Source organism: Hippoglossus stenolepis, chromosome 4, assembly GCF_022539355.2.
Source record: "Hippoglossus stenolepis isolate QCI-W04-F060 chromosome 4, HSTE1.2, whole genome shotgun sequence".
Classification (NCBI taxonomy): domain Eukaryota; kingdom Metazoa; phylum Chordata; class Actinopteri; order Pleuronectiformes; family Pleuronectidae; genus Hippoglossus; species Hippoglossus stenolepis.
The window spans coordinates 26,601,169-26,616,697 of NC_061486.1; the positions used below are offsets into that span (position 1 = coordinate 26,601,169).

Below are 15,529 nucleotides of genomic sequence, written 5' to 3' on the forward strand. Positions count from 1 at the left end.
TGATTGTCAGGCAAAACATTTTAATTACAAAGAATGTCTTTTCTGATTCTGATTTTTTTAGAGTATAATACTGAACATGTCAACAAGTTGAACACAATTAACTGCTTCCTGTAAAATTCACAGAGGACACATCATGATTCTGAAAGCAGCCATAATGATTTGATTTATTTTTTATGTTGTATGTTTGTTATGTGTGTGTGTGTCCATGAGGGGGACAGTGCGGACTGGAGTGTATCTTTTACCAGTTTGTCTTCAACTGAAATACTGCACCTGACGAGTGACTGACAGGAAACTATGAAAAGAAAACTTTTTTTCTTCACATTTACATCTGTTAATTTATTGTGCTTGTTTAACAAAGAAGTAGAACATATTTGGATTATTATTTTGGTAGTGTTGTCCATTTTCCCCTCCAATAAAACTAAATCAAATTGGAACGTGTTTAGGTAATCCTAACAAACACGTCAGATGGCATTAGAGAGAAAACACATTTATTAAGTCACGCACACACTTACTAATAAGCATGCACGCACAAACACACACACTAATAAGTGTAGGTAAGATTATACAAATTTACACGTCACCTAAGTGGCAACATGGCAAGTGTCAACGGTGTGCATGTGGGGGTCAGTGTGTGTTTTTATGAGTGCATGCATGTGAGTGTGAGTGTCCCTCCCATGACAAATGTGTCTATACACCTGGACCTGACATCAGCCTGTAAGTTGCTTCTCTGCTTTGCCATTTAAATCCAGATCTTACACGACCAATGATGGAGCGAGTGAGAGAATACAGACGAGAGAGAGAAACAGAAAGAGGAGAAAATAAAGGGGAAGAATGAGGACGGTAGAGGAGACAAGGAGCCAAAAGGGGAAAGCAAAGAAGAAAAAGAAAATGACAGCATGTGAGCAACTGTTGGTCGCTAGGCGCCTGCCGGTCACCATAGCAACATGCGGCGCCATGCTGAGCTCCTGCTGACATCACACATGTTGAAGCAAAATGCTGTGTGTGTGTGTGTGTGTGTGTGTGACTTAGAACCAATTAAATGACATAGTGGTGCAGGTGGACAGAGGGAGAAAGAGAACAGAAAAATACAGCTGTGTATATTTCATCACCCTCAGGCCACAGCTGCTTACATCGCGCTTGTGTGTGTGTGTGTGTGTGTGTGTGTGTGTGTGTGTGTGTGTGTGTGTGTGTACCCCTTCTGGGATGCTGGAAGCCCATGTGGGAGCCTGTGACATCAGCAAGAGGATGAATGACAGCAGCCTTAAGCATGACACATGTGCGGACACACAACACACACGTTCCACTATCACCGTGAGGACAATGCATTCCCTAACACCATAACTTTACCCATCACAACTAAATGTCTAACCTTAACTCTACCCATAGTATGATCCTATACCTTCAAATATAAAACAAAGTCTTAACCCTCAAAACGCTGTCTGCATCCGTGGGCACAGTGACCTGAGTCCTCACTGGTTAGTGTAGATTCAGGTCATAGTCCCCCCCCCCACACACACACACAACCACTTCCGGTTAAAAAAGCTTGAGATGATCCGAGCCCCTGCTCAACAGTAACAGGCAAAGAAAGAAAGGCAGTTTAAAATGAAGAAATTAAATCTGATATTTAATAATCAGAAAGTTTTCTTTGTTTCACTGAGAGAGAGAAGCAGACAAAAGGAAAAACACAGCCAATAGGTTGCTTTGGCAAGTCCCATCAGATCACTTAGTCACATCTGTGCTTAAATAAAGCTTGAATGGGATTTGAATTGGTGCTTCACCATGAGTTACCTTCTGCCGCTGCTCAGTGCGAGTGTGTGTGGCAGCGCAACTGTCAGTTGAAAATGTTATGCGTGTTCTCATGGTTGAGCATCTCTTAACAGAATTGGTTATGCTGCAGTCAGTCACACACACACACACACACACACACACACACACACACACACACACACACACACACACACACACACACACACACACACACACACACACACACACACACACACACACACACACACACACACACACACACACACACACACACACTGCAATAATAAAACAGAGAACTTCTGATGAAAATCTTATTTCACATTTCAACTTCATGTGAAAGGCAAAAACATAAATGGATAAAGGTGAAAAAACATACAAATCTTAATTTGTGACCAACTGATGCCGCATAAACCTGCAGCTGTATTTAGGCTGAGAGGAGACATACTAACATCCTGAGATAACACAAAGACACACACACACACAAACCAGAGGACCACAGAGGAAGAGGAGACTGCCAGGACCGCACTCCCTTACTGCGGTTTGTTTTACTTCTTCCATGCTCTGGTACATAAGCCTCCATCTGCCATGTGACTGTGCCGCAGTGAAGCTCAATGCTGCACCCTGCTGGCCAGCACACTCACAGTAGAGCAGCCTTTCCCCAAAGACTACACCGGATGGTTGAACAGCCAACAGTCGGTGAAAGCACCGTATGTTCATTCTTTTGCCACTTGTTTTTCAGTTTATGGTCTCCAAATGACAGAGGCACTGTGGGTTTGAACACGCACTTGGTTTTGCTGTTCCTTGTTTGTATTTTCTGTAATAATGAGCTGAGATTGTTGAAAAAGCTCATGGGCAGTAGAACTTCACTAAATCAATTCAAACATAAATCAAAGTCAAAATTGACCTAATTATGCTTACAGTATCAGGAAAGGGACTTAGGAGTGGATAAACCACATTTCATGCTGAAAGGCAGAGGTGGAAACATTTATTCAAAAACTACTTCAGTACATGTTCCTAGGTATTTAATGAGTTCATCACAGGGTAATATTGTGCATTTGATTCCACTTAATTTACTGGTAGCTGTACTAATTACTTTTCATTTAAATACCATGAAGATTTTAAATAAAAATAAGCTTATAAATTTCAACACATTCTTGACCATGTTGACCACTTATTTCTTCCATCCCTCTAAACCTCTCACATGGCTATAGATAAATCCAAGTGGGAGGTTTAAACAGGTAATTATTTCTAATCTGAGAACAAAGCCTGAATTATGAATCTGAAGTTGTATGGTAAGAAAAAGCTAATTATATAAAGCTGATTACACCTATTAATCATCGCATTTAGGGAATACATTTGTAAAATGATTCGAAACTAGTGGTGAAGTGTAGCCACGTGCTGTACAGTTTTGGTTGGTATGATAACTGGTTGATAGGTTAAAAGATAAGCATCAAATAATTTTATTTATTTATTTATTTTTTTAAATCAACCCCTCATAAAAAACACTCACCATTATTATATATTTTAATAGTATATGGCTGTAATTTATAAACCTTGATTTCTCTCTGACAGCATCATCACTGCCACTGCTGCATTGTGTCAAATGGGCACTTAGCCATGTAGCAAGTTTTCCACCTGCGGATATTCCTGTCATCAGGTAATCAAAGCAATAAAAGCAACTTATTAACTCGTGAAAGTATCTGCACAGCCCTGGGAGTCCATAAATGTCCATTTGTCAAATGTCAAGTGATTCCGAACAAGTTACTCCCATTATTTGATCTTCAAAGAATGAACAGTAACCTTAAAAACGATCCACTCAGCTTTCCCACAGCTTTGGGAAAAGGTGAAGCTGCTCTGGCTCATTAGTGAATGACAGATGTGGGGATATATCTGAAGGAGCAGAACCACTTACTTCTAAAAGTCACCAGTTGAAAGCAAAAAAAACCTAAATAAAAAAAAGGAAAATCAATTCTAGACCTCACAAGTGTTATACTGGGCTTAGCAACCTTAATCTGAGCACTGTTGAAGTACTGTATTTTGGAGAAATGTCAAAAAAACTTTTGAGCAGGACAAGTGACAGGAAAGTTAATTTACAGTAGTCTCAACTGATCCATATACAAAGTGAAGACGTGGGATTTCACCTAGTCGTCACTGCTTATGAAAAAATTAAATTACCTGCAGTTTTGATTATAGAGACTAAAAAGTAAAAATAATCCTCATCGTCTTCACAACCATCTGACATCAGACGCGTCCACAAAGAAGCAGTTCAGCCGTCACATTAGAGAGGCGAGTGTGATATAGTCTTCAATAATTTAGAATGACCCACTAAGGATATCATTAAATTTAAATGGCCCCACCCCTGCTATATACTGTGATATACTGTTGCTGTCCACAGAACTGCATTGTCTGCTACACTGCTGGCCATAATTAAAAAGACACCACCTGTGGATTCAGATGCTCTGCCATCATTATATTTTACCCTGAACAAGGCTTGGAGCCATACCAGCTACCACACACAATGTGTGTGTGCGTGTGGGTGTGAGTGAGAGTGAAATAATGTCCCTTTCTGCCACAACAGCTGCTGTAATAAAGAAGAATATAATGTACGAGTCTTAAATTCACATTTATTTTCAGCCAGTAGCTTCATGTTTTTTTGCCTTTTACTCATGCAGAGGGAATGCCTGTGTGTGTGTGTGTGTGTGTGTGTGTGTGTGTGTGTGTGTGTGTGTGTGTGTGTGTGTGTGTGTGTGTGTGTGTGTGTGTGTGTGTGTGTGTGTCCACAGTGCAATCCAGACCACATCTCTTATCTTTGAATCTACCCCCTAAGGGACAAATCAATTCAATCGCTGGCATTTTGGTGTCCAGATACTCACAAAGAAGATGAGAGAAGAGGAGGAGGAGGAGGAGGAGGAGGAGGAGTGAGATGTACAGCTGACTCATCAGCCGCCAGCAGAACAAGAGCAACACTCATCACTGAGATGCGAGCAGGGGACATACACACACACACACACACGCACAGATCTTCAGCGTTTATATCAACAGAGTGTCAATGTGATTAGTTCTGGCTGCATTGGTTACATGTCAGCAGCAGAGGGCACCCTGTTTACACAGAACTCATTCCTTCTAGTCTTTTCCTCTTCTTCAAAACTTCTGTGATTAACTTTTTGTCAAAACTTGAATCACAAAGTTAGCAACCCTGCAAATGCCACGGATGACATTGTCACCTTTTATATCGCTGCTTGCCCACTGATGAATTTTGCTGAATTGGATGAGGACTTCTTCCTTATCATCTGGAGCCTGATCCAACTTCACAATTTTTAATCTCTTAGACCAATAGTTACTGAAACAGGAGTTGCTTGGTATAATGATTCCTCCTGTTCATGCTGGACATAAAGAGATGTTTTCCTGATATGCTGGAGCAGAAATCCACAGCCCTCCATCTTTGTAAAAATGCATTCCAATGTATTTCAGTGTTTCAATGTTCATATGAGCATCGGATCAGTGAACCTGTCCTTCAAGATGATTAAATACACAGACACCTGCAATAAGTTCTTCTCGAAACCCTTTAAAAACGCAGCATTTTACCTTAAAATAGAGTTTGTTGGTGCACTGACTATTAATAATGAGCTTGTTGCCTCTTTTATTCCATCTCTGCACAATGAATGGCTGATCTTGCACTATGTAAATTTAGCGAAGGGGTACGATCTCCCACAAGACGTGAGTAACTATCAGCAGCCTAAACTGCTGGAATCAGGCCCAGCAAATTCAAGAGTAATGCTGAACTGTTTGTCAGTTAAAAAGACACAGAAGTAATAAATTCAAGCATTCATCTCAAATATTCAGCAAGGAATCTTTGAAAATAACAAATTTCCAGAGTTTGGTGTATTTTGTTATAGCATCAGCACTTCTGGCTCAGTATACCGAGGATTATGAGTAATATACACTGTTCGGCCAGGTTTCAGTTCAGTGTGTGGGACTATTCAGTCGAAGCTCTGGTCAAGCGATTGATGGGCTGTGCTTTCTCTACATGAAAAAAGCTTAATTGCTCTGAACTCCAAGCCCAACTGAATTGATCATCACTTGTGGCTGCAGACGTCTGCAAAACTTACATAGCGTTGCTTTACGATTTCTTATCAGAGCTACAAAAGAGGTGACGAGGATGGCAGTTGAAGTTAAGACCTTTACTTACTCAACTCTCTCCAAAAGCAATCTAACACTTTTGATCATATTTTAAACAGTTACTCCGCGCTGTAGACTGCTGCATGACACTGTTGTTACTTTGAACGTTTTCCTCTCTATTTGTTACTGTGTGTGCAGCATATAGGGCTGGGCGATAAAACGATAACGATAATTATTGCGATATAACTTTTACTCGATAGAAATATAAGACAAGGTTGATTCCATCCATGTTTTGACAAACATGAACAGCTAATTGCAATGAGATAGCAACACGCCGAACCAATCATGTGTAGAGGTGGACAACTCTGCATCGATTCAGTGACAGAAAATAATGGATTCATGTTTCAGCTTCTTTCATTGTTTTAGTGGTTTTCCACCGCTGAACAATTACAACCACCGCTGCTTCAGGACAGACGCTCATTAAAGGTCCAGTCGTCCTGTGACAGAGTCTCTGTCGGAATCTGTTTCCTCCTCACTTCCCCTCTGACCTGCGCTCACTTTACACTTTAACAATAAACACCATCACTGATCACAAGTTATTAGGACACGTACAAGACTGACGTTTACTTTGTGTTTGTTTGATTTGCTCTACAGTTTGAGACACATGTTTAAACCTGCTACACAATACAAAACGTGAAGCGCACAGTCAGGACATCAGTGTTAAAGTGACCAGAACCATCCGGAGTCATGATCCGACATCATTAAATAATAACTAAATACATGTGATTATCAGTTTGTGTGTGAAGAGTAACAGAGACGAGCACACACAAACACACACAAACAAGGTTTTTGTCCATATCGCCCAGCCCTAGCAGTATATAAACAGAAATGTAATCTATTGTTGTTAATGTTAAATACAGCCACCGCTTTGTATAAAGTGACTACCTATAAAAGTGATTGGAATTTACAAAAATATAAAAAATGTGCTTTCACTCATGAGTTTGAATTGATGCACATGCATGTATGCTCCGGTTTACTGCTGTGTCAAATGCATGATGATATGATTTAACATTGCATTGCTATAACTATGTTGGACCTGCGGTGGACAAATAATAAAAAAGGAAAACGGTCAAATTAAAAGCAATTTATACAAACTGCTTAAAATTACTCTACTCTAAATAAAACATGAAAAGTTGAGAAATGCAGGATAAGAAAAGAGTGTGATTAAGAAAAGAAACAGACTAAAAAATCTAGGGGAGATGAAGATAAGTCAAAAACCAGTAAGTGCAGCCAACAAGTCACCGGATCAGACAAATAAAGCGTGAGCATGATTTAAATCATCGCATCACTCTGAGATAACATCTAAAACTGATGGTGTGTGTTTGTGTGGCTGTGTCATCTGTCACATGGATTTGAATCATAATTCCTACTGGTGTTTAAAGCCCGTTTTATCCTCTTATGTGTCCTATACACAGTCTTATCTAATCCTATTATTAACACTACCAACAGTACAAAGATAAAGGTGGAGGAAATGTGCACATGGATCTACGGATGCATTGGAAAGCTGCATACACAGACATACCATCCACACACACACACACACACATCCATGCAGGGGGCTCTTGTTGTGACGGATGTTTAGCGCTGCAGCATTTCGTCAGTATTTCTTTCTATCCCGCTCTCCAACATGATCAATGCTCCCAAAGCAGAGATCACTGAGGCATTCAATCTGTTTTAGAGCAGCTAAAAGTGTTTTCAACAGCAAGGTGATGTAGAAATGATGTTCCCCCTTTGGGCAGTGATACTGAAGAAGGCTCAGGCTGCTGAGTAGACTCTTACTATTTCTTCTAATGTGGCAGATCTAATGTATAACCTAAACCCAATAGTTACCACTGCAGCTTAGTCATCACCAAAGACCATTAGGATGAAGATCATTTCCTGTTTGGTCTTTTTCCACTTCAGGAATTTTGTATGTATGTATGTATGTATCTGTCTATCCAAGTTCTTGAAATGTCCACACGGCCAAGAATTTGAGTCCCCCCTGACCACAACTCACATATACCACTGTCTCATATGAGAGAAGTCTGGTGGTTTTGGTCCATAACAAGTGTTTCTGCTAGTTCCAGACCAATCCAGTTGTCATTTACCCGTCCAGCACCCAAATGGCAAATGCACTTGCGCCCATCGTGGGTGTGTTGGTGTTTAAAGAAGGTGTGGTTAGGTGCATTGTTAGTACACATGCTATCTTAAGACAGTGCATAGTGATTGTGCTTTTGACCCACAAAAACCTGGACAGTGCAGAATTTCACTGTTATTTTAAACGTGCATTGTCAGGATGGAAGTATGGTGGCTTTACTCCTCCTACAGCAGCTCCAGGTTCACTTCTGATCCTGCCCTTTACTGCACGTTTTGTGTCATGGTCCAGCTCTGTGGCCGCCCCTCCCGCCACACCAGCTCGACGTCCTCACCAGCGACAGAGACTGTACCCGAATTCTGACTCTCGAATTAAACATTAAAACTTAATAATTACTGCCAGCAGTGGTCTGAGTTGTGTGTTGGGGTCCAAATCTTGATCCGCTCATAACATTTTCCCCATTCTATTCTCCCATTTTACATTTGAACTGTCCTGTCAAATAAATGTGAAATGTCAAAAATGTATCTTTAAAAGAAGTGTATATTTAGATAAGTACCTTCATAGGTGAACAAGGGGTGTACACTCTTGTTGTTACACACAACTTACAAACAAATATAATAATAGCGATTCTTCAAGGTGAATGAACACCTGTCTATTAAAGAGAATAGGGGGTGTTCTTCTGATTGGCTTATTACATGTTACACTCAGAAAACTGGGTCTGGTGCAGCAGCTGGGAGAAGGTTTGACACTTACTGCGACACTTGGCACAGCGTCCCTTGTCGTACTCCAGCAGGTCCAGAGCCCGGCTTCGATCGCTGACCGATCGCCTCTGCCCGCTCTCCCTCAGCCGAGCGGCCTCCTCTTTGGCGTACACCCCGAGCTCCTGTGTGTAGCGCCCATACATCTGGAGACAGACATAGACCATTAGCTTAGGAATTCAATGTAAACACAAAAGCCAACAAGGGGACTGTAATTGTACATCTTAACAGGGAGAAGCCATTTTTGCAGATTCAAATTACATTTTTGACTTGAAAATCTACGGACAAAAACCCACACTGGTTTGTGTAGATTTGTTGAAGGGTGTAAGTAGACAATGCATTGCTGTTGTCTTTGGTTCAAACTAATAATGACCTGAAGGACCTCTGCAACATCAGGGCCCTAGTGAGGCTTACAGGTCAGAGGTCAGTGTACAGGTCAGTGTGGAGGAATACCTTCAGAACCTTTATCCTAAACTGAACTCTTGAGAAAGAAAAATCATTTCCTGGAAGGAAACACACACACCCCTCACACATGCACACCAAAATCAGATAACACACACATACACATAAAAAAAAGACGTCAAGTCAGCAGTCCAAGAGACAGGAAGCTCCTAGTTTTGTACACAGCCCAGACACAAGGTCCCCTCCCATAATGCTCCTGGGTGGTGGACAGGAACAGGCACTAATGACTTCCTCTTGGCCACCCGTCATAACACAGAAAGCTAATCAAGGTCATCAGGGATGATTTCAGCTGTTCAAGAGTTGTTGATGGGAAAATGCTGGATATAAGTAATAACAATGAAACATTATCGTTATCATGAAGAACTCATCAGAAGTTACAAACTGGCCCGACTGTGGCCCTATAGAAGCTACATTAGCTAATAAATCCTGAGTCAGAATGTCTACAGGCATTTCTTTTCTGAGGTTCCACATTTCCTTGGGATTGTAAGAAAAAACCATTATGGATATATGTTAATAAGTACCAGAACCTTTTGTTAGCAATTCCTGAAAACCCCACAGCTTAACAGTTACGCAAAACTGATCCAGCTGTGACACTATTTTTCACAGAATGTGTTTAAATCTCTGAGATTACATCTTATTAGTCTTCAAATCTCAACCCTGTGGTGCAGAGCTGAAGGGGAGGGCTCATTCTGCCTCATGCTGTGGCCTCTTTCCCACTGTAAACACAGAGCATCTCTCTTCTAAGGAATCCATGTTGATGGTGCTGCCGTTGCTATTAGCATGTGGTTGACAAAAACAATGTACTACACATAATGAAGAGGTTGATGTGACACAACAAAGCAAAGAAGAAGCATGAAACAAAGACTGTAACTAAATCTCATACATATTATCACTGACTATATATTATAATTGCCATTTAATAAGGTAATAAATAACTTCTGGCTCTGTGTAAGACAGCACCTCCAATGCAGCGCCAACAGAGCTGCAGCTTGACGAGGCCATTACTACCTCAAATGCTTTGTCATATTTGGACCCAGAAGATGGGGGGGGCAGCAACGATTCTCAAACCAAGACTGAAATCGCGCTCCAAACGTCCATGGTTTTGAGTCGCAGTTCACCATGAACAAGAGTGAGGTGAAAATTCTTTGTCACCTCTTAGGATGTATTTATGTATTTAATCAAAAAGAGCAAGTTATGAATGCTGTAATCAAAATTGAGCTGACTTTCCCTTTAATTTTCTCAAAGTTTCTGTGTGAGTGTGTGTGTGAATGTATGAGTGAGTGAGTGAGTGTAGAGAGAGGTATACCCCACAATTTGGAGAATCACTACACCCCTGACATACATACAACGGTACTTCCCATTTTACATTTAAGACAGAAACAGCTGCATTTACACAGAGAGGGAATATGTACATTCCCATTTTTGTTCCACTAATAAAATGGATTTACCTAATTTCCATGCATGTCAGGATAAAATAAACACTTGAGGCAGACATACATTTCTTGGAATGTGGCCCCAATGGCCTGATTGAACAAAGCACAGGGATGTACTTGTCACCTTGTAAACACCATCCATCATGCATACAAACAGCAGGCCCGCTGGCTTCTTTTTGTCACACACACACACACACACACACACACACACACACACACACACACACACACACACACACACACACACACACACACACACACACACACACACACACACACACACACACACACACACACACACACACACACACACACACACACAGGTTAGTGTGGACTATAAAAACTCATGTGTTCACAGCTGTTTTATTGGGGTCAAGGATCACAGCAGGTTGAACGACAGCAGAACAAGATTTCAAATTGTAGAGTCAGAACACAGGATCAAGGACATTCACTTGAAAAAAAGACAGGTAGCCATTAACAGAAAGGTTTAAGTCATGTTTGACAAGGCCTCATCACAACCATACTGTGAAAAGTTCGACAACTGCTGTGTCTTACCACATCCCTGTGTTTTGTCCATATAAAACATGCTTGGTATTTGTAAAACCTCTACAACTGTGTCACTAGGGTCAATCAAATTCTGTCAGTCTCTGTCGCTGGTATCAGCACTAGTATCAGCACAAGTAGTGGCTTCTTTAAATGGCTCAGACATCCAGCAGACATGTTTCATCTACATTAAACACGGGCCCCACAATATTATTGTAAATTTGTCAAGAACAATAAAATTAAATGTCTCTATTTCAGAACTCAGCATGCTTGTTACAGGATTAAACAGTGTTTTAAAGCACTGTGTCCAACAATTTCCTGAACTCCGACAGAAAATATTACAATGCTCACTTTAGGTACACAGGCGTACACAGATTAAGACTTGGGATTTTAACTTTTCTGGCATGCGGTCTTTTTTCCTCACACAACTCATTGTTTTGATTTTTGCACAACCAAATAGCCACCAAGGAGAGACGCTCCAAAATTGTGTCTAGTTATTCACATTCACAAAATATTCATAAACCTTCATCCACCAACGCTTCCCCTGTCTATAACGGCAATATTGTCATCCCATCATTTAGTGTGGCCATTCATAAGAGTTATACACTTATTTTGTGGTCACACAAGAGAGCTTTACAGTTAAGAAGTGATTGGAAGCATAAAGCACCATAAGACTAACTGAACATTGGTCTCACCCAGTTAGGCAGACAAATTTATGTGTTTGTACCAAAGTCAGATAAGTGTCCATCTGCCTCTCATAAGTTTCCCATTAGAAGGCTGCCTAAAGCCAAGCACCAAGTTTGTAATGTATCACCTAGACCAGTCTGCATAATTTGAGGGTTTCAGTTCATCTTTTCCTGTGCATATATGTGTTTGTTGATTTCTGCATATCAGAAGCAAGAAGCATTCAGCCAATGTTTTAGGGCTGTGAAGATATGACTGACTTTATATTTAAAAATGATGGAACAAATGTCTTACTATGCTCCATCTAATATCATACTCTACTGCTTTGCAAGATAATGTTATTGCTGTTCATTGTGCACTAAACCTCATGCAAATTCATTGCACTAGTTTACTGGCAGTTTGACATTATACTCTTGTTTATTGTGTTGTATCACAAGTCAAACTCATTATGGTAATATTTGTTGCTAATGTGGACAAAACTCTGCCCTCTTCCTAATGGTTTGGATGAAGAAAAATCATTTGTAAATAGGCAACAAATACAATCATGGACGACAGCGAATGTGACAAAGAACACAGGGTAATTCTGAACAGGAGAACGACCAGTCAAGATAAAACAAGGAACTTGGACCAACGAGGCTGGCTGCTTCAGCTGCATGAACATTGTTTGGGTATTAAGTCTGACATGCTCCAGAAAAATGTAGTATGCAAATGATGCTTGGTCCCCAAATCAGTGCTCAAACCAAACCCCAGACTCACATGTTGCAAGAGAAATGTCTTGCCCACGGCACATCACATGGCAAAGACTCATGAAGATGGAAGGAGGTAATGGCAAACATTGCAACTTACATCCACTAAAACATGGTCTCAATTTTCATTTAATTTTACAGAAAATGTGCTATATTTTCATAGGCATTGTATGTTGGGATTTGAGATGACAGAAAAGCAAGGGGCTCTGTCCCAGTGTATGTCAGGGAGTTATGAGGTGGTGCAAAGCTTTTGAGTTGAGATCCCAACATTAAAATGTTGCAAAAGACATTTTGATTTTCAGATTGGGTGTTTAATGTTTTTTACTTGTTAATTACTTGAATAATATACATTACAGTTAGCTGATTTAAGGGGCAATGCAAGTAAAACTGAAAACCATTAAATGTTGTTTGTGTAGACTTTCCAAAACACATTAAACTAATATCCTCCTTTGTTGTCATGCAGTAATTTGATGCATCATACCTTTCGTTAAGCTTAGCCAAATTTTTAAGCACGAACTAAGCATTATACACATGGTTTTGCATTGGTTAGCAGTGACACAGCTCTTAGTGAGAAATAGCTGAACAGGATAAAAACGTTTTAAAAAGAAGGTTTCTTGATAAACCCCTGTTCTTAAAATGTGGAACTGGTTCCAATTTAAAAGCATTTATTAATTATAAAACTGTAATTGTTAGAAAACATTAATTGATTGATAAAATACCTCACAAGATCCATTAAAAAAGTTCAGTATAGGAGTAGAAAAGGAATGAACACAGACAGTGGAAAAAAGAGGGAAAATCCACAAAGGAAACGTTTGAAAAGCGATTTGTGGTTTCTGACATTAAATTCCAACCACAATTCTACCCAAGATGCCATTCTACATGGCATTCTTGGCCACATTAATGATTGCCAACCCTAAGATTTAATTAAATAAGGAGACTTCAAACATATTGGAAAGCCAGAAGACCCAAAAAACAAGGGGGGAGAAATAGACCTTCTCAGATGTACCCCCTTAAAACTTGCATCTGAGCAGAGGAAGAAAACAAACAGAACCATCCAGAATAAAGACATTACTGGTTGAAAGCCTATCATTATGTTCAGCATAGTCAGAGCAGGCACTCAGCAGAGGCTGCCAGCAGAGGCTAATTGAACCCAGATGAACGAGTTGTCCTGGACTCATTGTACTGGCCGCTGAGGTATGGGTGACAAACTTCCAGCATCAGGGTAAAGGTCACTGGGAAAGACCAGGACAGATGATGTAGCGCGATCCAATCAGAGCTGTCATTTGTTTCCAGCCTATAATTCCATAATAAATATTTAACACGACTGAAAGAACACAGTTCAAAGACTAACTGCCAAGCCTGCAATTAAAAAGTGACAGACACCATAAATACGCCTCAATGGTCAACTGACCTTGTTTAATGACACTCCAAACAGGCAAGATAACAGGTGAGATAGAGGTGGAGAAAAGTCCAGACTCTGTCCTTGAGCCATTTTTATACAATCAAGTCTTCTAGAAATTCCAAAAAGGGTCATTTGGAGAAGGTGAACAGGAAAATCCACCTATCATGTCCCCTTCTTTGTGGTTGATAAAAGACAAAGCGATTAAGAGACTGAAATAAATCTAAATTCTGTCAATCACTTTACAAATTCATGGCTGATAGAAGTTTATCAACACACAGTCATAAACTTTGACCAAGCAACAAATTCCCCAGTGCTGCTGTATTGATTCAACATGATGAAGAAAACAACTGTCTAGTGGGAATTAGTGCCAATATTAACAAGGTAGGCAATACCATAGGGCTGTCACTTTGTAACCTTCATGGTGGTGAAGTTCATATTAGAACTCATGATCCAGCAGAAGGAATTCACTATCAGCTATTGCATGTCCTCTTGATCCATCAGGTGTAGCAAGTCAGTACTGTTACTTTGTTTTGCTACGAAAATGGAGGACGCTGGACAGCAAAGTCGTCCTGAGCGGACAATCACAAAGCCCAAAGAAGTGGCTTCAGCGTGTGGAAGTATTTTGACTTCTACATTGTAGACAGTAAAGTGAAGAACATGGGCAAAGGCTGTTAGTCAACTTTGTACCATGCAATCTGTGCGCTCAGCTGTTAGGCTTCATCAAGTGTTCTTCCTCATGTAACTAGTCCAGCAGGGGAGGGCCTTATGATTGAGGTTTGATTGATATAATTTGGCCAATCAGCACATCGATCTAATAGGCAATCATTTTGTTGGTTTGTTAACGTAGCTTGGATCTGTGTTATTAGGGCTGAATGACTGTAAATCTTATAAAATGTCATCATCTATACGATTCCCTTGAAAAGTAGATCATGAATGGCTTCAAGATCAACCAAAATAAAAAAATCACCAGAATTATGACACACCAGTCAGTAATGCACCATATAGGTTGAAAACAAGTCAGATAGCAACACTAGGCTTCGTCACGGCTAAGGCAAACACATATGCCTCAAGCTCTGATACCGTTTTAACAGATATGTCCAAAACCAGTTTTATCCTCATTTGATGAATGGCAAAATAGTTGTGGACATCATAGCAAATGCAGTACGTCCTAAGAGTCAGGAAAATGCCACCTTAATTTCAAATATGGAAATCTATAGATTATTCTGTTCAATATATTTTATATATTTATCGTATCTGCAGCTCGTTCTGCGCGTTCATGTATTCTGTTCCCTCATTTGGGGTCCCCACTATGCTCAGCCTGATGTGCATGTAACTAGGCTCTGAACCACACGCTATGTCACGCAAAACACACACACAGAGCGAGAGAGAGAGAGCGAGCTGGTAACAGTCCAAGAAGTCAACCCCAAATGACCAGGAGCCTCACTACTTTCACCCGGCATGCCACTACTCACTCAGCTAAT

At 40.4% G+C, this 15,529-nt stretch overlaps 1 protein-coding gene across 3 annotated transcripts in view; it reads right to left on the bottom strand.

The window, feature by feature from the left end:
* LOC118106101 (chloride channel protein 2) overlaps nt 1-15,529 on the bottom strand; it is a 148,419-nt gene that overhangs the window by 92,477 nt on the left and 40,413 nt on the right. For all 3 annotated transcript variants that reach the window (XM_035154358.2, XM_047339589.1, XM_035154357.2), the window contains exon 2: nt 8,774-8,924. In XM_035154358.2, the coding sequence (XP_035010249.1) occupies nt 8,774-8,924 (151 nt within the window). The remainder of the gene's footprint in view (nt 1-8,773; nt 8,925-15,529) is intronic.